This window comes from Pteropus medius, unplaced genomic scaffold (assembly GCF_902729225.1).
Source record: "Pteropus medius unplaced genomic scaffold, Ma_sr-lr_union100, whole genome shotgun sequence".
Taxonomy (NCBI): domain Eukaryota; kingdom Metazoa; phylum Chordata; class Mammalia; order Chiroptera; family Pteropodidae; genus Pteropus; species Pteropus medius.
In genome coordinates, this window is record NW_024351729.1 from 2,616,940 (window position 1) to 2,644,472 (window position 27,533).

General features: G+C 41.1%; 1 protein-coding gene across 5 annotated transcripts in view; it reads left to right on the forward strand.

Moving 5' to 3' along the window:
• The first annotated feature begins 2,970 nt into the window (after window positions 1-2,970).
• MYO1B (myosin IB) overlaps window positions 2,971-27,533 on the forward strand; it is a 159,273-nt gene continuing 134,710 nt past the window's right edge. For 3 of the 5 annotated variants that reach the window (XM_039844287.1, XM_039844288.1, XM_039844292.1), the window contains exon 1: window positions 20,356-20,567. In XM_039844287.1, the coding sequence (XP_039700221.1) occupies window positions 20,481-20,567 (87 nt within the window). In that variant the 5' untranslated portion in view covers window positions 20,356-20,480. Of the gene's footprint in view, window positions 3,184-18,817; window positions 18,987-20,355; window positions 20,568-27,533 lie in introns of those variants that run through there. The other 2 variants (XM_039844289.1, XM_039844290.1) reach the window with 2 other exon arrangements.

Sequence of the window (27,533 nt, forward strand, 5' to 3'; positions counted from 1 at the left end):
CAAAGATGGCAGGATTTCCCTTGTTTTAATCTAAATCATTGCATGTTTTCATTGAGGTAAAGCACACTTCTTACATTCTTTTACTCCTGTAGTTTGATAATTTATGTTTTCCACCCTAGCATCTTAATAATAGTCTTTCTGCTTCTTCTTATATTTTACTTCTTCCAAACAGACTGAGGGAAAGTTAAAAATGCTTTTGTAGTTGGTGGATTTATTTTCTATTCTCGACAGTTATTAGAAAAACTGTAATCTGCTTCTCTTAAATTTAAAAGTTGTTGATTGATTAACTTTGGAAAAGAATGACCAGGAAGGTAAAAGTATTTAAAAACCTCATGGTATGTCCTCAGAAGTTTGGATTTTGAGATTTATGAAAACTAGGTTAATGGTATTTTTAAAAGAGAAGCATAACTTTGCTCTAGAAACATTTTTGGCTTTCTAATACCTTCTTGGCTCATTTTCTCAGTGTTTATTAGGATGAGTTCAACAGTTTCTAATATTTTCTTTTCTGAACTTGTTGAAAAACAGGGAGGAAGCCTCAAGTGTTCCCACTATGCTCAGGCCTTCTAGAGGCAGAATTGTTCCAACATAACTAAGTTCTCTATCTCTTTTTTGGGGCAGGAGAGGCAAAACCTTCCTAAGAACAGCTCTCTAAATAGTCCTACTCAGCATATATTTGTTACAGACCTACTTTTTACTAAAACTTGGTTTTCTTCCAAGATCAAAAGGTTATAGAATTCCCCCACTCTTTCAAACCATTTGTTTACATTTTGTATTTGTGAACCTGTCATTTGAATTTCTGCTATTTTTGAAAAGCTGGACTGGATAGCAGAGGTCACAGGCTTTCTTACTGCCAAACTGCTATAAGTAGGAACCTAACATCAGATGGGCAAAATGGAGAAGTGAGTCTAAAACACATCATCAGGTAGCAGGATCATAGGTTGTCTGTTGTGGAGGCTGGGATCTCCAGGGTGTTCACTAGGTTAGGTTACCAAGGTCTGATATATTGTGCTTGATAGTGGTGGAGACCATGGAGTCAGACTGCCTGGCTTCAAATCCAGCTCTGCCACTGTTCCCAGTGTCTATTGCTACGAAACCACCACCCCAAAGACAATTTATTAATGTTATCTCTCCTTTTTCTGGACATTGACTAGGTTCGGATAGGTTTTCTCTCTAGGTCTCTCATGCAGTGTGGTCATTGGGCTGGAGTCATCCCAAAGGCTTACTAAGTCACATGTCTGGCAGTTCATCTGGTTGTAGGCTAGGTCCTCACCTGCCTCCAATAGCCAGAACACATACACATGAACTTCCATGTGGCCTGAGCTTTCTCATGGCATGGCAGCTGGGGTCCAAGGGTGAGTGTCCTAAGGGAGAGCCAGGTAAAAGCTGTAGCTTCTTTTACAACCTAGAATCAGAAACGATGTAGCATCAGTTCTGATCCATTCTACTCATTAGAATCAAGTCACTAAGTCCAGCGCATATTCAAGAGGAAGGCGATTAGACTCCACTCCTTAATGGGAAGAGTTTTAAAGAACTGGTTGACATGTTGTAGACATGTTTTTAAACTACATAGCCACTAATTAGCTCTCTGTTCTTGGCTTTCCTGGTTTGTAAAATAAGAACAATGGGAGTAACTTACCTCCCAGGATTTTGTAAAGATTAAACAAGAAAACAAAACAGAACAAAACAAAAACAAAGAGTACCTGGTACTCAATATGTCTTAGCTTAGACCTTTATCCTGCCTTCTGCAGATCTGAATTGATGCCTGTTGGTGTCATGGATGATGGTATAGTTCCAAGCAGATACAATCTGGGGAACTGCCACCTTTCCAAACTCTACTGGTGGCATTTGACAAATCCCAGTGCCTGTGATTCTTGTGCCTCTGAGAATGAGTTACTACTATACATGGTCTGAATTCTTTGGTTCACCTCATTTTAGTGACAGTTTCCAGATATAGGTCAGTCCATTTAACCCGGCCCCATTTATAGCAATTTATTTCATTATAGGATAAAGTAGTTAGAACCATGAGTAATAATTACTGTGCCTACATTGCTTTTAACACCTTAGTCAAGTAATCCTCAATTCACCCAATGAGTAACTTTGTAGGAGCACCCTTCCCTCCTCAGGGATGAGGAAACCAGGACCTGAGTCAGGTGGCTTGTTCCAAATTCTATAAAGAGGCAAGAAGTCGGTAGGAGTGAGGAGCTGGATGTCCTGAGTTGCTGGCTCCTCCAACACGCCTAAATAATGTGCAGATTACTACTCCATCATTGATTATTACCCAATGCCAGTTAGTATACTATATTTAAATGTATATGAGTATTTGAAATTTCTTTTAAACTATCTTTTATTTTCTGTAACAACTGGCCAGTGGCTATTTAGCATGGAAGATTAACTGGGTTAACAGATATTAAACACTTTCTAAGTAAAAGCACACCTTGCCACTCGATACTTTTTTTCTCTTTTGTTCAAATTAATATTTTATGATATTCTTGGGTATCTAAACTTTTTCATCTAGAAGAGGAGGAAAAATTGAGAACACTCTCACTCATTGTCAGCATTTGCCACCAGGCTGGCTAGTAGTTGTCAACGCATCCCCACCCCCACCCCCTCGCACTCCAGTTATTCTACTTCTCGTTTGATGTTAGTCAATCCTAAAAGATAGGACCCTGCCTTCCATGGGGAATAGGACAGACGTCTCTCCTCTTTTCCATTCCCGTCCCATTTAGGATTGCCCCGTGGTGCGAAGGCTGTCGCCCGCGCTCACCGGGGGGCGCTGTGCAGCCGGCACCGGGAGCCTGGAGGTGAGTCGATTGGGAGGCGGTGTCTCCGGGAGCTGCGGGAGAGCAGAGGGGCGAATCCCAGGCTGCGAGGTCGCCGCCCCCGCCCCTCGTCCGGACTCTCCGCCTGCCCGGGAGAGGGGAGTGGCCGGGCGCCTCCCGCCGCAGCCAAGCGCTCCGCAGCCGGCGAGCACTCTGCAGACGAGCGCGCACTGGGGCTCGATCCGCGGCGAGTGGAGGCGGTGCCGGAGCGCGAGGTGCGCGAAGGGCCGGTAGCCGCGGGACAGCGCCCGCCTAGTCGCCTGCGGAGCAGCCGCCGCTGGAACCCCGCAGCCACGCGGTGGGCCCGCGTCCCGCAGCGCTGCCAGAGAGAGAACGACGCGGAGGCGGAGTGGCGCCCGGCGAGGTAGCGCGAGCGCTTTCCCCCTCTCCCCGGTCCTTCCCGCTGGGTCCGCCGCGGCCCGCGAGCGGCGGTGAATCGCGCCCCCAGAGCCTTTGTGCTTGGGGTCCTCGTGGCCCCGCCACTCCTCGCGGGGCGCGGGTCAGCAGGGTCTGCGGCTCCTTGTCCTCCGGGCGAGGCGGCGCTGCGGCGAAAACCTACCCACGCCGGAGGTCGCGCAGGGTGGTCTCAGCCCCGCAGTTGTTTCGGGGACGGGTGGAAGAGGCTTGGAAACTAAGTTGCTCTTACTTTGCCCCATTGCACTCGTACCCGTGGGCTTAGTGGAATCCAGATCTTTCGCGTGTTCACCCACACGTCCATCTCTCTGGCCCACAGCTGTTTCCTGGCCCCCTGGTTCTGTGGAAGGACGCGGGGTGGCCTCCTCCGGGATGGGAAGCGGAGGGAGAACAATGGGGAGTGGGGTTCAGGTGCGGCGTGCCCCGGCGGCGGGGGACAGGGCCCGGCACCCGGTGGGGCTTCCTGAGCGTGTAGCTCGCTCCTCTCCTTTGTTCCGCCGCAGCGGAGGGGCTGTCGCGAGTCTGGTTTCCTGCCCGGGACGGGATTGATTCACGGTCCCCCGGAGGGAAGGGGAGGGGCGGGGCTGGAATGGAAACCACATTAGGAACGGGAGTCCTGGAGGGTGCTGGGGCCGGGTAGGGAGTGATTTACAAACACAACATTTTGTCCAAGAGCCCTGTGGGTTTCTGGAGCTTATTTGTGATGCTTTGTTCAGGCTGTGGCAGAACGTTTATTGCTGCAACAAGTTGTGTGCTTCCTTGAGTTCTAGGCGCTGCGCAGTGTTGGTTTGCTGACGTCAAATCTTGTTAGTTACAGTGGAAGATGACTTGTGTGTGTAAATCAGGGTATTAGTGTGTATGTGCGTGCCTGTGGATCCCTGTGTGTAGCTCATGGTTACTGGCTCCAATGGGTAGGAGGCAAATTTTATGGAATCGATTTAGACATAAAATAATTTTCTCCATTGTAATATAGTATAGTATAACAATTTTCCAGGAATGTTTGGGGGGAAACCACCAGAAAATTAGACATTGCTAAATAAATGAATCAGATTATGTAACACTGGATTGAAAAACTCTTTTACACTCTTTCCCAGAACACACACCACACACACCAACTTGGGTTTTGAGTTGAGGAGCCAGGGCCTTTGTGCTTTTCACTTCCCAAACGCGGGTCAGTCATCTTGAATAAGAAAGAGAACACTTACCATTATGGTGAATGGGAATTTTTTTAGGGGGAGGTAGAATTTAATATGTTGGGCATTTGTTAAATGACCCTTTCCTAGATTGGAATCAAGAAACCCAAGAGGATTGGCTGACCTGCGGAGGGAGCCATGGGGAACTGAATGATGAGTGTTTTTGAATGGGGTATTACAAGCAAAACTGTTTTGGGAGGAGGCTGACATTTCCAGGCATTCATGGTTTGTGCCTATGGGACACTAGTGGAAGGATCCCAAAGTTGTACTGAAGGTTAGAATTACTGTGGTGACAGTTTAGGAGACATTCAGTTATAGTAGTCTGGGTGCAGGCGGGGCTGGAAAATGACCCAGTGCTGCCTCTTTGACAAGCATGAGAATCCAACATTAAACCACCCCATTGGCCATTCATTTTAGGATAAACCAAGTTTTAAAGCTTCTTAAACTTAGAAGGCAAATTAGGAGCTTACTCTGGGGGAAAAAATGTTGCCTTGCCCACTAAGTGGTAATGGAAAAGAACTGTACAAGCTACTGCTGAGGGTTTGTCTTTCTCATGGTGGATGTGGTCAGATTTTCAGGCTGGGCTGAAAAGCAGTGGGACTTGTCCTGAAGAGCTATTGTGATGTGAAGTTGAAATGGGATATTGTCCAACCAGCAAGTTGGTGAAACATTGTGCCACGGGCTGCGAACAGAGGGGAGCTTCTTGGTTATTGTTGTCTTGCTATTTTGGACTTTTCACTTATGCTGTGAATTGTTTTGTAAAATATATTATAATTTGATTCCTCCCAACTACTCATTGGAATATACATTAACAAAATGCGAAGCATAAGACTGTTACTTCTATTAGAGACACGGATGCGGTATCCTCTTAAAAAATAGTTGGTCTATGGCCGCAGGCTGTCAGATGCATGCCCTATTGTGTGATGAGGCTGGCTTCAGGCTGCATATCTTTCATGGGATGGGATGAATCATCACTTTGTCAAGCCTAGAGTTAAAGGCTGCCTCTCCCTGATTGCTGTAGTTATGCAAAGCAACTAGGGGCTTCTGACATCAGTGGAGAAGGAGTTGTGGGTGGGGAAATGTTTGGCTAAGAAGGATCCCCAGAGTGTAGGATCCATGTGTTTAGCATTTGTCTTCCTTTTGGGTGAGATTCTCCTTCCTCTTCCTTTCTATTGTTTCAATAGCTGGACATTTGGATTTTAATTAAATGGCCTAACAGTCATTGTTGCTATCATTCAGTAAGTGTTTACTGTGTACAAAGCATTTTATATATACATTACTCTGTGAATCCTCACAACTTGATAGCGTGGATTTTCTTTTCATTTTACAGTTGAAACTGAGACTTAGAGAGTTTATTAACTTGCCTCCTTCCACCCTGCTTGTGTTGATAACTGGTAAGTGGTGGAGGTGAGATATGAATTCCCATCTCTGATTCCAAGGTCCATATTCTTCTAAGTATACACTATATGGTGTGATATCTTTTAATAATAGGAATAGCAGCCCATTTAATTATCTACTTGATTAGCCCTTTGCAGATTTTAAATCACTTTCACATATATTATCATAATTGATTCTTCCAAAAACCACTGTAAGATGGGTTTGGAAGGCTAGACTAGTGACATCACAACTCTTCAAACCATATCTTTAAAAAGCCTTGTGCTGTTAATGGCCTGTGTGAATAAGCTTTATGTGAATGAAATTTTATTTTTAAAAAATTGGGCAGCCAACATGTAAAAAGTTTTTTTGGGGGGGAAACATTTAAAAGTGGTGGAATAAAGTAGATCTTACATAGTATTCAAGCATTTTATATTTATCAAAATTCATTTAGTTCCTTTTATCTTACAGCCTTTATTAGAACATGACGTTGCTTGTATCTTTTTTGAAGAGGAATAAGGAGGGAAGGAATGTGATTATAAAGAGGAAATGGGCATCAGAATTGGAAACATACGCAGCAGCAGGCCATAGATTTTCCCAGCATATGCTTTTTGTCCTGGCAGTCGCCTTTTACAGAAGGCATTCTTCCTTAGGGAAGTGTCAAGGGTCGTTCTTTATGATATCCTCTGAGATCATCAAATTTCTGAGCTCTGTGGGAACACACATTCCACAAGATTTCTGTACTCAATTCTTTCCCCACAGGGGAAGTGAACGAGCTTAGGCGTCAATGTGAAAAAGGAACGGAAGTGGTATCCATCCTTGGATGGTGCTGGGCACAAGGTTTCTGACTTTGACCCAAGAATGACCATCAAGTGCAGGAGTGGAATGGATTATAACCATGACATCATCAGTTGTTTATGGATTTCTCAGAATGCTCCTGGGCAAAGTCAATATTGGTGTTTTTTATTTATTTTGTTTGTTTCTAACATAAGACTTTGAAGACTGGAAGTTTTACCTCTACTTGTTTAATTACTTCAGGCTAGGACACCATTTGGGGTCTTCAAAGATGTGGTGTGGGTGCCGTAACTTTTGTCTCCTCATATCACTAAAGTCCCCTCCATTGGATATTTAGAGGGGCGCAGACGCGTGGTCTGCTGGACATTTAACAAAGAGCCCCTCCAGCTTCCCAGCTGAGAAGGATGAAGGCTGCTCACCAGCATCACCAGCAATCAAGGACATTTTTTGTGCCTCAGAAGACTGAGCAGGGCAGATTGGTATGCCCTGAGTGTGGATGTTGGTGAAATGAAGAAAACAACTGTGATAGCTGTGGTGACTAAGGCCCACAACAACACATGCTGCTGAGACAAAAATTGAAAAACAAAAGCAGGAGGGTGGGAGGAAACCGAACACAGTGCCTTCCTCATCTTTAGCTGCATTGTGTCCAACCTCTGATGGTATGGAAGGGGTCAGATCTCTGAATGCTGCCTATCTCTGAAGGGTGGACGGATTCCGATGTTAGGGAGTATCATCCTGGTCACTGTCCAAGGAGAGAGCGGAAGATCCTTTTTTGGATCCTGAAGATGTATAAAGTGCCATTCCATGGGAGAAGGTGTTGAATAACATGGTTGGCCATGGCGAATGGCAAATCCTTGGTGCCCTCCTGCCTTCTTCCTTCCACACCTGCCAGCATTCCATCTTCATGCTAGGTTCAGTATGGCTGTAGATTCAGCCCTGCTAAGGCTGTTCATAGACTTCAGGTATATTTGCATTGTGGACAGGAAATGCCAAGTCCCCAAATAATGAGTCATTCATATTTTATATGACATTCATGCTACTGTCGATTAAGTATCGGGTACTTGCATTGTGTCAGGCCACATCCTGGGTACTTTCCATAGCTTGTTTCACTTAATCCTCAACTATCCTTCAATAGAGAGATTTCTGTAGATGAGGGAATTGAGAAACCTGCCCGGAGCTGGTGGAGATCAAGCCCAAGACCGTGTGCTTTCCAAAATAAAACATGGCCTCATGGTACAATGTTCTTTGAGGCTTTGGGCCACTTTTAAGGAATTAGTTTTTAGGAATTGGAGAGCCCACCCTGACAATCTCTTTTCCTCCTGGCTGGCTTCCTTTTTCACAGAGTTAGGGTTCCTGTGGGTGTCCTTGGCTAGTCCAGAGCTGGGAGAGTTGGTCGAAGCGCTTTTCAATTTCTCTGTTTCTGGGTCTTGTGCTTGGCGCCCCCATCCTGTATCATTTCCCTTCCCGACTGGGAGACTTGGTGAAACAGGGTTCAGCCTGTTAGTGAGAGACTTGAGGAGCCAGTCTCTGCCTGGTGATCTTTCTTACTCTTTACTGGTCACAGCTTTCTCTGCAGGAATTAGATGGCCATATGGGAGTTTTCAGGGGGTTTGTCTGATCTCTGGTTTTCTGTCCACCTGAGTACATTACGCTGCAGGGCATCCAGTTTGGAGCTCAGGGTCTGATAGTGTCATTGCAGAGCTGGGGCATAGGGAATAAGACTGGATAAGGCAGAGAAGAAAAGAGTTGGTATGGATTTATATTCTTTCAAGATAGGCAGTTTTAGAAATTGAGGTCTGGAGAAGAGTGAAATTTGACATGCTTCCTTCGCTTGTTGGATAAACAACAATTGAGCTCCTAAAAATACCAGCTGCCTGGGTTTTCCTTGATAGCTCAGAGAGGCCAAGAAGAGACCAGGCCTCTGCCTTCCCAGGACTTTCCAGCCGATCCTGCATGTACTCAAGATGCTTTGAAATTGCACAGATGGCTTCATTTTGATGTGTTAAAATGAAAATACAATTTACAATTGTATGGTACAAGTTTTTAAACTTGTTAAAAAAAAGAAAATAATTCAATATCCTTAAAGAGATTTTAGGAAACTAAATTGAAAGGACAATGGAACAGATTGTAAATTATTGGCTTTGTTAAAGTGCGTGTGCTCATCGTTTGCCTCCTCATTTTCACCTGTTTCGTGAAAGCATTTTTCATACATTTTAACCAAAAAACAAAAAACCCACACCAAAAGACCCAACCCCCAAAACTTTTAATTGCAAAATCCCTGCTGGCCCCACTTACATTTTCCAGTGTACACCTCTCTCCTCCCTCAGTGCTGTTTCATTTTAAAGTGTGTATTATTAGACCCTGAACCTCTACTCACAGTGTTGTCAGATTGCAAATATGCTCTGCTCCTAGCTGATCATTTTTTTCTTTGAAAGTTCTTCAAGGGAGGGGGTGAGGGGGAAGGGAGAAAATAAAAAAAATAAAATAATAAATAAATAAATAAATTTAAATACGCACAAAAGAAAGTTCTTCAAAAGGATTGTCACTATTTTATTCACATTAGAGTCCAGCCTAAATGCTTTTAGGAAAAGCTTAAATTTTGTAAACATTGAGTTTATGCCAGTTTTCAATCCTCTAGCAATTTTGAGTTTATGCCAGTTACAGTTGTAATAAGTAGAGCACAGTTTTGATCTACCCCTGATGTGGTGAGCCATTGAGGAAAAAGTTTTCACTTGTCTGAAATCTTCAATATGAACTGACACATTGGGTCAGATTCAGGAATCTGCTTTCTGCAGAAGCAGAATACTGAGTATTCTGTGACACTGGGGGAGGGCCCCAGATTTAGACTTGATAGCTTTAAAGGTTTCAGGGATATCTCTTAAACATCCACAATTGCAAAATCTCTTAAAAACCTCTCACCTGTATATTTAAATTCATATAATCAGATTCTTGAATTGTTTATTTTTTAGCCTATATTCTGTTAATTTCACACTTTATCGGTAGAAATCAATTATATTGATATTTGGATTTCAAATACCTGATATTTGGAATAGTAGAATGTTAAAGTTGAGAGTCTTAAAGGTCACTGCTGTAACTGCTTTGTTGTATTTGAGATCTGCTCAGGCTCATAAAGCTAACTGAGGACCCATCTGGGAACTTGACCTCAAGTCTTTTAACTTCTTGCTTAGTTTTCTTTCTAGGGGGATATCCCGCTGTCTCCCTAAACCCATCTAAATCCGGGCTAGTTCCCATCACCTAATAGCTGATCCTCTTTTGGCTTCACTCTTTGTGCTAATCGCTTTTCTGTCACCATCTTCAGTTTGGATTTCAGAAGCATTGCCTACTTCTATTTTCTGCTTCTCCATCCAGTCAGTTGCAGTGTTTGGTTGATTGTTGCCTTTTATTTTCAAATCCTTAACCCTCTATTCTGGGTAAATGTAACATTTTCTGGAATGGGTTATACCATAAAAAGTTAATAGATTGGGGAAAAAATACCCATAAAGTTAGCAGATGTTAATGTAAAAAAGGGTTCCTTGGCCAAGTAGGTGTTGATTAAATAATATTTTAAATAAGTTTCTTTGCTGAAGGAAACTTCTTATGGCCTCTTGTTTGTGCCTGTGTACTGTGACCCTGCAAGAGAGATGTGCCAACCTAAGTGATCATTCGATCACTTTTGGGGGAGATTATATAGGTGACACTGCTGAGTCACTCCATTGAACCATTTCTGGATCCATCACTGACTATGAGAGTGTGTATTCTGTGTGAGCCACACTTAGTTCACTCTCACATATGTCATATATGTCATGCTTTTTTACCCCTTTGTTCTGCTGGGTCTTTCTTTTAACCTGGAAGCCCCTATCACACCTACACATTTTTTACAACCCAGCTTTGTTCCCATCGTCTCTGTCAATTTCCCCCATACTCTTGCTCTTGTGAACTTATAAAAACAGCATTTATTGTTTTGTAACTTAAAGAGAAAATATTTGAAACAGTCAAAATATTCTAAGTAACACTGCACACCTATAACAGTTAAATTATTAATATTCACACAAAATGCCATTTCCCATATTTGTTGTCAGCTGATTTATCATGCGCACATCACATTCTTCCATCTCCCTTCACTCAGGTTAACTTGCAAAAAAGTTCTCGAAGCAGGTATTTTGTCTGTCTTTCCTTCCTTCCTTCCTTCCTTCCTTCCTTCCTTCCTTCCTTCTTCCTTCCAGCCTGCTTCCTTCCTTCCTTCTTCCTCCCTCCCTCCCTCCTCCCTCCTTCCCTCCTCCCCTCCCTCCCTCCCTCTCTCTCTCTCTCTTTCTTTCTTTCTATTTTGTGTTCTTGGAATCACATTGCATTTGTAGAGAAATTCAGGGAGAACTGACATCTTTATGGTTTCATGGCTTCCCATCCATAACCTGATATACCCTTTATTTATGTCTCTCAGTGCCATTTTATAATTGTATGTGTACAACTTACAACTTTTGTTAGGTTTGTATCTAGTTGCTTTATAGTTTTTGTGGTCATTGTGAATGGAAATGTTTAACACACTTTTTTTTTAACATTTTTTAAAATTTTTTATTTTTCAATTACAGTTGGCATATAATAATATATTAGTTTCACATGTACAACATAGTGGTTAGACATTTATATAACTTACAAAATGAGTCTAGTACCCATCTGACACCAAATGTAGTTATTACAATATTATTGACTATATTCCTTATGCAGTGCTTTATATTCCCATGACTATTTCATAACTACCAATTTGTACTTCTTAATCCCTTCCCCCTTTTCACCCATCCCCTCAATCCCCTCCCATCTGGCAACCATCAGAAATGTTCTCTGTATCTATGAGTTTCTGTTTTATGTGTTTCTTAATTTTGTTCTTATATGATTCCACATATAAGTGAAATCATATGGCATTTGTCTTTCATTGCGAATGGAATTGTTTGACACATTTCTGAATGATGTTGCTGGTATACAGGAATGGGATTGATTTGAATTTGTTTATTGATGGTTCTCAATTGATCAAGTTCACATTTAGACTTGTGTTTGCTGTTGGCGCCTGAAGTTGGGTAGCTTTTCTAGTAGAGCTTGAAATAACAACCTATAATGGAAATGTCATAATTCATTAATTCATGTTACTTTTAAAATTATATGTAATACTTTTAGAATTAAGTGGAGATGACTTTTAGTTCTTTAATGTATTCATTTATTCACTCGTCAAATGTTTGGATAGCTAGTATATGCCAGTCACTATACTAGGCACTGAGTCTTTCATGGTGAGTAGAACAGACGTGGTTTCTGCTCTCATGGAGTATGAGGGTGGAGAAACATTGCCGAAATGAACACAATATGTATGACTTATTTATGAATTGTGATAGATGCTAATGGAGGAAAAGAACAGGAGGCTGTGAGATTAAGAAAGGTGGAGAGAGGAGACTTTGGAGTGGGGCCACAGGGAAAGCCTGTCTTAGGAAATGGACATTGATGAAACTGCCTGAAGATGAGTTGGTACTAGAGGAAGAGAAGCATGTAAGAGCTTTATAGGCAGTGAACAAGGCTCAGAAGACTTGAGATAGGGCTCTCTGCTCTTAATGCTAAGTCGATGGAAATTTTAGTTATCAGTAACAAATCAAGTTATTACTTCTTAGTAAATCATTATAACAGTGGTATTTAATAGTGTTTAAATTATGATGACAAGAAGATATTTATTTTTGGTCAATATGTTCCCCTTTCTCCTTAAATGAAACTGAGTTGAGAGAGCTGCCTCTATGATGTGACTGGAACAGGACTACTGCCCATCTCCCAGTCCCGCTCCATCATCTGAGTACTGCCATTTCCCCGAGTCCTGGTGACAGCTGGATGATTCATCGCTGTCCTGTGCTCTGCACTGTTGGTCTGGGGCCTTCCTCCCAGGTGGGAAGAAGCCCTCTCTGCCTTCCTGGGAGGGGTCTTGAGCCACCCATCTTTGGCTCTTCCAGTGTCTCAGCCCTCTTCCCTCTCCCTCTGGCACCTTGTCCAAACACTCACTGAGGACTCAGGTGTGAATGGGGTCGGGTTGAGTGGGTGGAGGGGTCCAGTCTAAATTACACACATCTCAGGCTTTGCACCTGGGGCAAGTTCATATGAGCTTGGATCTCTCTTACATGATGATAAGTCTTTGTCTCAGCAGGAGGAGGTGTGGTGCAATGGTTATGGGCCAGGCTCTGGAGGAAGTATTGGTTTAGAAATTTGACTCTTTTCCTTGGTAACCCATCACCTTGGAACTACATCTGTCTCACCTTCCTGTTTCTCATATGCAAAATGCAGGTTATAATAGAACCTTCTTCTTTGGGTATACTAGGGATTAAATGCGTTAACACGTGTAAGTGCCTAGAATAGTGTCAGGCACAGAGCAAGGGCTCAGAGTAAATGTTAGTTGCCACTCAGTTTTTCCGGAAAATGGATTCCTGGGGTTCCTCCTCCCCACTGCCAGATAACTCGATCTGTTCAAATCCAAGCAGTGCCCATAATTTTTGATTTGTTATCGGGCTCCAGTTACTCCTGAAAAATATGTAGGGAGGAAGATGGCAAAGAAATAAAATGTTAACAGTAATTGTGTTAGTATATTGTGTTAGTAGATTGGGCTGACTTTTATATTTACTCCTCTTATTTTCCACAATTTCTGTAATCTGGTTATGTTACCAACATAATAAAATCTTATGAAAGAAGATCACACTAGCAGTTGCCCAAGAGATTTCCTGAGTGGGGTGGAAGAGGATGGGACACCTGGGGTCTGCCTGCTCTAATCGCATGCACAGGTGGATTACTTTCTCTTTTATGCTTATAGTTGCAGAAATGCAATAGTATTTAAAAGTCTTCAGTAGAAGTATCCCCAAAGTTAGAAGATGGGGATGTGGTTCCCTGTGAAACTGTTCTTTCTTTAAATGTTTCTTTTTCTGTCATTATCTCTTTTTGTTTCTTTCTGTGCTAGTGAGTGGGCCTCTGGCCATCTGTTACTCAGTCTCTTTTTGTCTCCTCTCACTCCTCTCCCCCTTAAAATCCCCTCCTTTCATTACCGCATCTTTCTCCTTTGCTTGCTGACACACAGAAATGATGCACACGTGTCTACGATTTAAAGTAAAGAATATTTTATTTTTTATTTTTAATTGTAAATATAAATGTAACTTTTCACCCTCAAAAATCTAAGTTGACTTTTATTTACTCACACCTAGAATGTGCGAATGAATGAACGAATGAATGAACGAACGAATGAACGAACGAACTTACTAACTCACTAAACTCTGGGGGTCTGTGACCTCCTAAAAGCTCTGGGAATCTTAAGGGATTGGGAGGCTGAAACAAAGGGAAGATCGAGGGAATGCTGAAGTTAAATTTTCCTCTTTCCCTATTTTCTTAAGGTTACCTGTGTTGGTACCATTTTGTTATTGGCCAGAATTTTTAAACTTTTCCAGTGTGGAAGAACAGAATTCTGGAAAATTACCAAAATATGTTTTTACAAAGAAAGCTTTGCCAAATCTGACACATTTCCTCAAATGCCTGTTGATTTTAATTACTTTTTAAAAAGTTAAGTGAGCTTTCCAGCTTTCCTTTCATGTGCTTCCTCTTGCATAATTTTTAGTGGAGAAATGGGTTTTCCAGCTAAGTTTGTTTTCTCTACAGGAATTTATTCTTAAGCAGTGGTATCTTTGTGAGTATCTCAAAATAATACTGACACAGATTTTAGGGAAGATATGACAGAGATCTTGCCTGGCGTACACTATTTATGTGAGAAATATTGCTAATTTCAATGAGATTTCACAGTGGAATGTAAAATCTAGTTGAGAGGATTTAAATAAGGTGATGCCTTGCTGTAGTTTATTCCACAATTTGTAATGTTTTTCATCTTCTAACATGTAATATTTTTCATCTTCTAACACAAATGCTTAATTTGAAAGCAAGATAAATATTTATGAACTTTTCTGCTGTAAGGAAGTCTTTGTACTGTTACAGTAATATCTGGATTTATAGAGTGGATATAACTAAGATTTAGCATTTACTTTTCAAAAGGATTCATCATAGGACTTCTTTAAGTGGAAACAATATATACACCATTTTGAGCCAGACAGCAGGCTGTAGAAGGTCTGTATACCTTACACTGCTTGTCAGATTTCATCATGGACCCACATAGGTGTGGGCATAATCTTGTACCACGTTTGTGGCTGTTGCCTGTTTCATATCATATACATTAATATGTGGCGGGGGAGAGATTTGTTGGATTTAGCTGAGGTATGCCAAGAGTAGAGCATGCGTGTGGAAGACATAATGGTAAAATTGTCAGCCCAATTTTAATACTTGCCATTTATCGCCAGTTTAAAAAACAAACAAAAAGGTATAGGTAAAATGTTGAAGGAAACTTGTACCATTTTACATCCTCTACAGGTGACTTAGAGACCATCTAGGATGGCGTAGTTGACAACTTCTCTCCTATTTGGTTGGAGACAATGCTCTTCTTACATGGCAGTCAGTGAGCCTGTCATGCATTTGATGTAGAGGTAGCTTCACCTTCTGTGATTCAGCTTCCAGCTTTACACTTGTGCTCTTGGCAGCAGCTTATGCATGATGATCTTTTCTTACTGGAACAGTTAATGACCATGGCAGACGGTGGAAGCCAGTTCCACAGTGGTGCAGCTGTTTATCTGTCCAGTTGGATTTCTTGAAAGCATTAATCAATTTTTAGGATCTTACTCTGGGGGCTACAAATATAATAGGATTTAGGGAGAAACTCGATTTCATGGAAGTTTGCATTGGATGTTGCAACAGATGTAGCATGGAGGTGGAATGACAGCTGAAGAGAGTCCTGTAGTGAACTTCCCATTTATCCTGAAACCAAGCAATTCAGAAAATTCGATATCACTAGAACTCTCTTTTGGATATTTTGTACTAGAGAAATTATCTTAAGAACATTACAGAAAGTTTGGAAAATGGAGCTAAAAAAGATACTTCTTGAGCCATCTACTCTAAAATATCAACTGTGATCATTTCTGAATATTCCTTTCCCAGCTTTTTATGGTTTAAAATGATGGTAATCATAGAGTATATATATTTTCTATATTGCTGCATAATTTTTGAAGTGAATTGTATAGTTGTATATTATTCCATTGAGTACCATAATTTTCCTAAACATCTCTTAATTATCGGGCATTTGGGTTGCTTATGCCACTTTGCTATTGTAAATAATACTGTGATGAACAATTTTTGTATGTATAATCTTTTCCATATTTTGGGTGATTTTCTGACGACAGAGAGTGAGAACAAGGTGACTGGACCAGAGATTGTCATGAACATTTTGTGTGCCCCTCTTTCCCCAGAGGGGGTAGGTATGGTGACTGGTTTGGTGGATAAGGGAAAGTTGGAGTCTGCGATGACTCCCAAGTTTCTGACTCGTGTGATCTCAGGAATGGCTGACATAGCCAGGCCTGAAGGGAACGGGCTCTGTTTGGGATGTGGGACCTCTAGGCAGTGAGGGAAACTCAGCAGACCGTTGAAATGCAGGGCCTGGAGCTGAGAGACAAGCCAGGGCCTGAAGTCCAGTGAAAGGATCACCAGCATACAGCTGTGGTTGAAGCTGTAGATGTTGTTAGGATTGCTTAGTGGTGGAACAAGAATAGAGGAAGGTGGATAATAGAACTCTGGGATATGTTATTTTGTGACAGGGAGAGGAAGGAAAAGCTACTAAGGAAAATAAGGAGTGACAGGGTGGGAAATGGTCAGCCAGGAAGAAATGGCCACCTGGAAGCCAGGGTAGGAGAGTGTTTCAAGGAGGGTGTGCAGTGGGCAACAAACAGGTGGTGACATTTTATTTGGGGCTTTATCAGTGGCATGCACCGAGTGAACTGTGGGTGCCTAGGAAGGCTGGCAGCTGTCAAAGGTAAGCTCTGTCAGAAACCCTAGCCGTGGAAGAAGAGAGAGAAGTAGGTAGCTTCCAGAAGGGCTAGAAGGCGTTGTAGCGGTATATTAATCTGCTAGGGCTGCCTAGCAGAGTATCACGGACTGGGCAGCTTAAACAACAGAAGTTTGTTTTGTCATTTCTGAAGGTAGAAGTCCGAGATCAGGATATCGACAGATTTATTTTCTTCTGAGGCCTCACTTCCTGGTTTGCAGGTGGCTACTTTCTTGCTGTATCCTCATAGGGTCATATTGGTTAGGGCCTAGCCTAACGGCCTCATTTTAACTTACTCACCTCTTTAATGGCCCCAACTCCAAATACAGTCACATTCTGAGATACTAGGGGTTAGAGTTTCAACATATGAGTTTTGCAGGGACATAGTCAATTTTGCGGGCATACAGTTCAGGCCCTACCAGATGGATTCGAAGCCTGATGACCCACCTGTCTTCCTCCTTGCCCCATGCTCCTTCATCCCCCTACACTGTTGACCATCTGTTCCTTCTTGACATACTCTTTGTTTCTTGGCTTTGGTGACCTGTGCTGTTCTGTCCTCATACCTCATCTCCTCCTGGTCACCTGGTGTCCAGATTATACAGGGTTTGGGCCTTGTTTCTCTTTACTTCCTGAGATCACTTCTTCTATCTGTCTTCAATTCCTTCTCAACTTATAACTCAGTCTCCTATAGCAAAGTATTCATTCTCCCAGGCATAATATTTGTGTCAGGTTAACTTAGTAGGGAATTTTATTTGAGGATCAGACTAAACTGTTTTGTAATCCTGTCTTCATAGTTGCTCATCTTGTAGTTATAAACAAAACAAAACAGTGGGAACAATGATTTAGGTCGAGGTGCAGTAAAGTTTATATTTGAGGTCACTTCATATTTCACAAATTAATGTTTTTCTCCCTTGAGTTTGATTTTGGGTTTATTTCTTTTTAAAAGCCCACCTGGATTAAAATAAGACTGAGTGGGGAGCTATCCCAGTAGAATCTGGGGGCAGAATTATTTGGCAGGTATGGTATTATTGCCTTTTTTCTCCAGATGTGTTTTTTTTAATTGTTTGTGTTTTGAATTCAAGCTATGTAGAGGTTAAGGTTCTTGTATTTGATGCTGAGGAAGAGCCTTTACATGCATGGTGTTGGTGAAAGGGTCAGGGTTAACTTGTGAGTATGTTATTTAAATTGTGGTTGATCGTTTTGGGGTCTCTGGTGTATATATGTTTACATGATGTTTCTCTTAATTGTCTGTTGAAATCTGTCAATATGATGCCCACATAAAAGTTTATAATTTTATTGAAGAGGCTATCAGATTTCTCAAAGTCTATAAATTATGGATAGAGTTATTGTTCATCTACCTTAAATAGTAGCACCCAGATTTTTCTGGGCAATCTTGAGAGGAACATTATGTCTGTAGACAATTTTAAAGAAGTATGTAATTTTAAAGTATGAAACTCAAATTTAGTTTTTAATAGTAACTTACATGTTTATTCTTTCTATCTTTAAGAGGCAGGTTATTGGAATGACATGTGACCTTGTACTCTTGACTATGTCTGGTTGTGGGTTTGAAGTGTTATTTTTGTGCTTTCTTAAATGACTTAAGCACTTCTGACTGTACATTTGGGCCAGAGTAAATATGGCAGTTGGATATAATTTTAAAACCCAACCCGATTTTTAATCTGGTAATATAATAGTACTGTTCATTCCTATAATTGTCTAGGTTCACAGCTTTAGAAAATAGTACAAGCTCTTAGTGACCCTCAGACTTGCTGTATTATTTGGTGCTCTTTTCCAGTGTAAAATATGTCAACTGATGCCCATAATACACCGAATGCTTAAAGTTAGAGAGCTACCCTGCAGTGTGCTCCTCAGTTTGTGTTCCCACCAGTGGTGATAGATGCTTATCCAGACTCAGCTGTGTTTATTTCCAAACATGTTTATGCCAGTGTACTTAATACGTTTAATATAATGGTTTTAAATATATGTGCAAAAAAACCCTGTTTCCATAAAAATTCATTTGAACGCTTTGGAAACCACCTGATAAGAGTACATTTCGAAATGATTACAGCTGATTTAGGAGTGGCTGAGAAAACACAAATGCATTTTGGGGAATCATAAAATAAAAGTAGTCCCACTAATGTTGTCAGTCATTCAGGATAGGTAGGCTAAGTTGTGATTATGTAAACCTGAGAATCTTAGTGGCTCAAAGCAAAAATCAGCACTTACACTGTATGTCCCTTGTAGGTCAGGTGGGAGCCCCACTCTATGTTGTCCTCATCCTTACTTTGGGCCACAGCGATGGAGCAGCACCCCCTGGAACATTGGTGATCCCTGCCGTAGAGGGAAAGGCTGCTATGAAGCCTATTTGGCCCTGTACCTGAATTCAGCACGTGGGGTTGTGTAATCTTCCCACAGAGAGGTGTATCGAGCATTTGTCAAGAGTAATGCAGTCTACCCTACACTGCTTCCCAGGTATCTTTATAACTGCACTGTTCTTTTAAAAAATTGGACCTGGAGGATGATGCCGTGAGGATGGTTTGTACAAGAAAGACCACCGGGTTCTACAGTCAGGGACATATACTCAAGAAAAGGCCTCAGCCTTACAGCAAAAGATTGGCAAATAAATGTATGTTTATAGGATTTGATTTAAAGTAATATGTGTAGGTATGTATCATTTTTTTAATGACTTTCACCTCTAACTGGCTTTTTGAAAAACTGAATTGTCAGTCCTTATGCATTTGGATGAGAAAGCCCTGCTTTCATCTTCTTAAAGCCCTCCTCTCTTACCCTCCATCAAAATAGTTTCCCACCTTTTATGATAGATTTCATCTGCTATTTCTTTTGTATGTTTATCTTCTCGTTTCATTTCTATTAGTTCTACCCTAGCTCTCTTTCCTGAACTACTAGATTATGCCCCAACTGGATTCTCTGCTGCTAGCTTGTTGTGCCTTTATGCAATTACAAAAAAGTACCCTTTAGGGCAAACACAATCCCTTTGGAGCTTGACTTGAGGCCGGTGTCCATTTTCCCCCTTGGCTGGCCCACATTAATGCAGTGCTCAAACTGAACAACTGACTAGAGCAGTCCTACTACTCCCTGCTTCTAGTCATTCTCGCCACTAATTCAGACTATTTCCTGATTAAACCTCCTTTAAATTTTTGTGTTGTCTCTATCCCTGCACAAAAATTTTTTTGATGACTCCATGTCATCAGTAATGGTTGTCCCCAATTTTTTTTTCACCCAACTCTCACCAGTGACTCTCAGTCCACTTGTTGTCCTCTGGATGCGCTGACATCAGTGATGACTGTAGCAGAGACATAGGAGATACGTTGCCTAATGCTTCCCTCTCCTCTCCCTACACGGTCACGACTAAAAGCTCCTTCACTTGCACTCCCAGTCCTGCCTCAGCTTACCTCTTCTCCCAGCTTCATGGCCCATCAGGGAGGGCCCTCCACCAGCTATCTTCTGCCTCTCTGCCTAGTCACTATCTCCTGAATATATTTTGTACTTTTTGCTTTAAAGTTCTTTTCTGCTTAACCACATCCTCCTCCTCATCCTCAGAAAGTTGGCCACCCTTCTCTGATCCTCCTATATCATGATAATAGCTTCTCCTTTAAATGTAAACATCAGTCTCTATATTCCTCTATTTGATGTGAATCATCTGTCCTGTGTGAGCAATTGTTTTTTTAGTTATATTGCTCATCAGTATTTTCTTTCCCCAGCCAGATTGCTGATGCCTGGGAAGAGTAGATGCGTCTCTAATTCTTTCTCCCAGTGCCTGTGTGTATCAGGCACACAGGACAGAGCAGTCGGCTGTGAATAGAAGAGAGTATGGCATGGTTAATCATATAATACAGTTGTGCATGGAAGCTGAGGCCGCTTCTTTCTAGCCACAGGATATTGACCTACTTTTCCCTTATCTGTGTGCAAAATATTTGTTGTACTTTATGTGTTCTTCCTGTCACAATGAATGTTTGTCTCTCCCTTTCATATGAACAGAATGCTAAAGTGCTAGTTAAATCAGTAGAAAAAAACAATAAAGAAGAAAAGTTTGTAAGCAGTTTTAATTTCTAAACTGGGGGAGGCCTTATAATTATGTCATTTAGAAAGAACTCTATATTTTTTATATCTCTATCTTCATCTGCCTGTCTGCCTACCTATTGAGAGATGTAATTAAGGGTGAATTGTAAATTTTAAGTTTTTATGCTTTTTAATTTGATGATTTACAATGTAATTGGCATTTTGAAAACTTTTTTTTTTTTTTAATAAACTACTTGTAGAAGGAAATTAACTTTTTTTTAAATCAGGCATATACAGCATAGTTAACTATTGAATATTTTATTTTTTACCAAAACTTCCCTTGAGAAAATTTATTGTATGGTTCTATACATGGTCAAACCGATTAACTTTAAACATTGATTTTTGTATAGCTTTAAAGATTTTGTACAATAGTCAAGGGAAAAAAAGTTAGGGAGCATTTGTATGTTTATATCAATATATAAATATATGAAATAATTGCTGTCCTACAGAACTTTTGGAAATTAGCAGAACTGTTATTCAAATTTAGTTAACATTTATAAGTTTAAATTTAGTAGACAAATTTTTGTAAACATTTTAATTTGCCTTAAAAGGATTGTTTAACTTATAGGTATACCTATATCTTTTAGTTCAAATACTTTAGGATGTAAGGTGTGTGTAATGGTGCATTTGATTTTAAATTCAGTAATGCTTCTAATATTAGAAAAGCTAGAGGAGCATTTGAGCTCTGCTCCCCAGCAGATAGTCAGTTTGGCTGTAGTAAACTCTTACAAAAATTCAAAAAAAAAAAAAAGAAAGAAAATAAGAAAGGAAAAAAAAAGAAAAACTAGAAAAAAATTAACCCAGAAAATACTTCCAAATTCTATTATGATTGTTGATTTTAGTTAGCTTAAATGAAGTAACCCACTGTGTTTTAGCTATTTTCTTTAAAAATTCTTTTTAAATGACAAAATAGTTTTGCCTTCTCAATTTACATTATCAGTGTCTTTTTTGGAAGATCTTAGCTATTTCGTTTGATCAATTCTCAACTAATAAACATTCATAAAATCCTAATGTAAATGTATAAACATCTCTCTCTGATTATATTGTGTATTAAATCTTATTTTAGTGGATAACTGCTTGAGGAAGCTTCTGAATTTTTATTCTAAAGAATTTTTTCTTAACTACGAGTACAGAAGCATTACTAAAGATGCACTGTTGAATAATGCATATTTTTCTCTTTTACTATATGGGTTTCTTAATTTGTAATTTCAGATCCTGTTTGCTTTCATACCTAGATGAATTAATTTATCAAAATAGCCAGTGCCATTTTGCACTTTATAGATGTAAACACACAGAGAACACCTTCACATGTGCCTCAGTGCCTTTGCTTACAATATCCTGTTGATTCTGTGCATTGCTGTCTGTGCTGTTTATGGTTAGACCCTCAGTACATTTTTTTCCTAGTGAGGTCAAAATAAAGAGAGCTTCTTTCCATTACCTCTGAGTAAATGTCATTGAGAAAGATCCTTGTGGGCTGGCATTTTTGGTTTTTAACATCCCTTATAACCAGACCCAGGATGTATGCTCACCTAAAAATGAAGGTACTCCATCTTTCCAGAGTTGAACCTTTTTTGTCGAATCAAGAATGATGGAAGCTGAAACAGGATCTTAGGAGATGTCATCTTTAGCCCCTTTGTGGGGAAACTGAGGCTTGGAATTAGCAGTGTGCCCAAGGTCTCACTGTGAGCGAGCTGCAGGGTTTTTTTTTATTTTTTCTGGAGCCACCATGGTAGTCATTCTGACCTCTGTGGTCTGTTGCAGAATGCAACAGCTGATGCTTCCCTGAGACATAACTCGCTTCCTTGCCCCAAAGAACAAGAAGAATGCACTCAATTCAATACATTTTCCTCCAATATCATGGGAAAGAGCCTGAATGATGGGAAGGTGCCCTTTTTAAAGAAGGTAGTTCTCTGGTGTAACCTGGGCTATTTTATGTAAGCATCTTTGTTGGGCCAGTTGTCTTCAGAAGCCGGTCTATAGGTACCCCCAAAACTAACAGGTACGGGAAACCCGATGTGAGTGCCTACCAGGTGCAAATCACTATACTTTTAATTACAATGGAATACCTTGAGTGATTGGATAGTTTGATCAGGTATAAAGAGAACAGGAAGAATGAATCTACAAGCAGTGTAAGTAGGGAAAAGGGGGCAAGGGACAGGAGGACTTTGGTGAGGCTGTTAGCATGTGGCATGAGATTGGGAACCTCTGATTCACTTGGAAGTTCATTTGGAAGGGAAATTGTTTTTCCTATCGTGGCCGTATTCAACTTCATGATCACTGGTCATATTTGGTGTCTGTGCCCCGGCCAGGAACAATCAGAGCTGTCTGGTGTGCCAGTTATATTTGAGTGGTTTTACATTCATCTAGGGGTTCCAGGGTCTTGGGTTTGCCAATCTAAACACATTCAACTTCATGGAATTTTTTTTTTTATCCACCTTGAGGGAACAAATTGAGAAGTCTGTGAGTTATAATTAGCACGTTCCACATCCCAATTAACAGCTGAGTTTGTGTTTCGGGCTATACCAGTGCTTTATAGTTTTTGGCTACTTTGCCCCGTAGGAAGTCATAGGCCTTTTCAGACATTAGCTCATTAATTCTCCTAATATCCAGTATGAGTAGGATAGTGTGACCATAGGTTCCCCCTCAAGCTAGGACTGCGTGCTTTTCCTTCTAGACCTTCTAGGATTTTGGTTGCCAAGCTGGTGGGAGGTAGGGATGGGAGGTGGAAAGAAAGGGCTGGGTGGTCTTCAGATCAAGTCTTGGGGGTGGGTGTCATTCTCTGAAATTGCCCTGCACTTTGGCAGTTGTACCTGCCATGACTCTGCAGAGCTTTCTCCAGGAAATTACAGTGATGTTGGCTGCATTCCTCTTCAGGGTACTGAACCCCATAGAATGTGTGTTACAAGTGAAGCAACTCTCCAGGTTATTTACTTGGACATTATTGGGGGCGAGCTGTTAGGACGAGAAGCAGAAATGGCACTGAGGAGGATCCTGACATCTTGTGAGAACCTTCTGTGAGGTGAGGGCTTTGCTCTGTCAGCCTGCTTAACAATCCTAATAATGGAACGGATGTTGCCACCTTGAGTTTTTAGATCAGAAATTCGAGTTCCAGAGGTGAATTCGCTTGTATTTGAGCCTGAGTCTGTGACCCAAAGCCTGTGCTGGGACAGATCAAAGGGAGTTCTCAGCTGTGGTAAACTCCTGCTATTAAACTTTTGTAAAAGTTACCCTTTCCCAATGTAGAAGTGAAGCTTCTCACTCATTAAAAAACTGTCGGGTATTGTGAAGGGTTTGGCGACTTAGGAATTAGATCGAAGGGTGTGAATAATATAATAAGTGTAAAAAACTACTCTCAGACCAGTCCCGAAAGCTTCCTCTTTGCCCTGGCTCTTCCAGAAACCAGATGTGCAACACCTCCTGGGTCCATTTCTCCTTCTGTTAAGAGAAGGATTTGCTTGGGCTCCTAAGGCATTTTGCTCATATATCAGAAAGGACAGTTTGTAGCTTGTAATTCAAAACCTTCAATGTTGTCATAGCAGCCACTGTTATTTTTGATTCAAAAATCCTTCTAATTAGTCTAGATAGTATATTCGTCATTTCTACAGTTGGAAAAAACTTTTTTTTTAACCTGTCACTTTACGAATTGTAAAGTTCTAGATGTTATCTTTTAAATCCTTAATAACTGGCCTGTGCCTGGGATTGAAGGTTGACAGGCCAGCTTTTCCACACCCAGACAGAAACAAACCTTGACATTGACGTGAGGTGGTTCAGGGCACCTCTCTGCCTGTGCAGAGACACCCTCTGGGGTGTGATAACCAGAATGTTAAATCAGTCGCCCTTCCTGTTCACAAAGCGTTTTAAGATTGGAATCTGCTTAATGGTTTATGGGCTTCCATTTGCTTTTAGCTTTTTTTCACTCCCAGTTCAAATCTATTCCATTTTACTGTCGCCTGATAATTTAATGTCCTGTGTATTATTCAGAGTTCGGACACAAGGCAACAATTTACTGTATGGAAATTGCCGGGTAGTTGGGCCGATTTTTCCCCCTAATCCAAGATTCTAACAAAAGCCATCCTACCAGCAGTCCATTAAATACTCTTAACAAAAAGCTTTAGAGAAAGGATGGAAATGCACATTATGTAGTAGCTTTAACCATGCAATAAAGGATTAGAAAATCAGATAACTATACTTTGTGAAGTAAATGCCATGAATAAGTTTCTCTAAGGAAGTGTGTTGATGGGAATGAAAATCAGTGTCACCTGAGCCTTTTCACAAATGCCCAGCAGTGTCCACTTATATACTCTGGGGAGCCTTGCAAAGCACCCCATGTGGTTCTTTGTGGCCCACCAGACCCATCCCCTTTGAAAACCACGCTGTTTGGGTAAATTGTCTTAAAGAATGTAGTTCTCATTCCACTTGCCCTTTAGGTTGATAAATACTGAGAAAGTATCTCGCCCTTTGGTATCTAATTTGAGCCTTTCCTGATCTTTCATGTTCTGGGTATATCATCTGAGGCTCTCTGATTATTCTTTGCCAGTCGGTACTTGGGTAGGAAGGATGGAGGTAATGGAAACAATCCTGGAAGGAAGAATGGGCTGTATCTCTATAATGTGCATCTATTCATTTGCCCTCCACACCAGAGTCCTGTGTGACCACCACTCTGCCATGCAATGGGATTTTTGCACATGGAGACCTCATACATTCTTCAGTGGGAAGAGGAGACAAATAAACCATCAGTTGTGCTGGAGGTACACTGGCTTGCTCAGAGCATGCTGCCTGTGAGGAGTGGCTGCTCACACTGGTTTAAGTCAGGGCGGATTTATTTAAGATGAGCTCAGCCGAACCTCTTAAACAGCTTTTCTGTCTGTCCCGTGAGATTTGTCATCACCGCTTCTCTCTGCCCATGTGCTTCATTCCTCTCCTCAGACTGGCTTCCTCTGCAGGAGCCCAGCAAGGCTCTCCCGAATGATACACCCTGTCCTCTGGATCTGTGTGAACTTCCTGGTCCAGTGCACGAGCCCTCTGACTATAGTCTCTGTGTCCTAATTTCAGATCCTTGTGAGCTGGTATTATTTGGCCTACACCCACAGCCCAGTTAGCTGTGGCCTGGTTGAAGGAGATCTTGGAGGTCTTGGCATATTTGTATGTCATGTGTGGTTTGCCTCAGGGTCGAGGGACTTCACCAGGGTGAGATGAGACTGAGGAAGAAGGCTAGAGTCAGGTTGTGGAGTCATGTGATCTGTAACGAGGAATTTTTTTATTGCGGTGAAGTATATGTAACATTTACCATTTTAACCTCTTTAAATGTACACTTAAATGGCATTAAGTACAATCGTATTATTGTGCAGCCATCACCACCATTCATCTCCTGAACTTTTTCATCTTCCTAGAGTGAAACTCTGTACCCATTAAACAACTTCCTGTTTCCTCCTCCTTCAGCTCCTGATAACCACCATTCTGCTGTCTGTTTTTATGAATTTGATTATTCTAATACCTCATATGAGTGAGGTCATACAGTATTTCCCTTTTGTGACTGATTTATTTCAGTTAGCATATTGTCTTTAAGTTTTAGCATGTCAGAATTTCCTTCCTTTTTAAGGCTAATATTCTGTTGTGTTTATATATCACATTTTGTTTATCCACTCATCTATTGATGGACTCTTCAGTTGGTTCTACACCTTTTGACTATTGTGAATAATACTGCTTTGAACATGGTTGTACAAATATGTTTGAATCTCCGCTTTCATACTCTAAAGTAGAATTGCTGGATCATATGGCAATTCTCTGTTTCATTTTCTTTTCTTTTTCTCTTTCTTTCTCTCTCTCTCTCTCTGTCTCTCTCTCTCTCTCCTTCTCTCCCTCCCTCCCTTCCTTCTTTCCTTGTTTCCTCTTTCTTTTCCTTTTTTCTGAGGATCTGCAAAGGGGTTCGAATATTGGCTTAAAGGCACTGGAGAGTTATTGAAGGATTTAAAGCAGGGCTCACCTGATCAGATTGTGATTTAGAAAGGCAGCTTGAGTAGTGTGGTCCATGGATGGGGAGGGAGAGGGCTGCCAGAGGCTGTGGTGGCAGAGAGACTACTCTGAAGGCTGTTGCCTTCCAGGTAAGAAGTGATGAAGGCTGAGCTAGGACAGTCACAGTAGAGAACAGAGGGGAAGAGATGGAAGTGGGAATAATTAAGGTGATACAATCAGTGAGAAAGCTGGCTCTGGGGGGATGAAGTAAGAGACAAGGATGAGAACCTGGGTCACTTGTGACCTTTGTGGAATTTGGGGTTGAGGTTTTTTTGTCTTTTGTTTGCATTTTAATATGGGATGGTAGGTGATATCAGTTTTAAACATGTATTCAGATGTTCGACACAGCCTCATGGTAGAGATGATTGGTGGGCATGCTGTTGATAATATGGGTTTCTAATTTGGGGGAGGGGATAAAGTATAGAAGGAAAGGGCAAATTACTTTCCAATTTGGCTGAATTTCAAAGTGTTGTGGGTATTATTGGTGTAGCTAGGAGATTTCCTAGTTCCTATGGCTCTATGTCACATTCCTACCTTGAATATATATAAATTTATAAAGCCAAAATGATGTCACATTCCTACCTTGAGGAATATATATAAATTTATAAAGCCAAAATGATAGCCAATTCATTGGTTAATAAAAATCAGGTTTCATAAGGATTCTAACATATTTAAAAAGGATTTAGACTAAAAGCATGTGTTGAATTTGGCTTATGTTCTTTTTACTCATCTACATTTCCTGATTTATTTTCCTATAGTGACCATATATTGCTTTTCATCATTAAAAAGATCATTTGAAATTTCAGAAGTCGCTTATCTTCTCAACTCTCTCACTGGACTGTGTGCTCCCTGAGGGTAGACTGGGGTGGGTCGGGGGAGTACCATGGTTATTCACAGTGTGTCCCTAGCACCTAAAACTGTACCAGA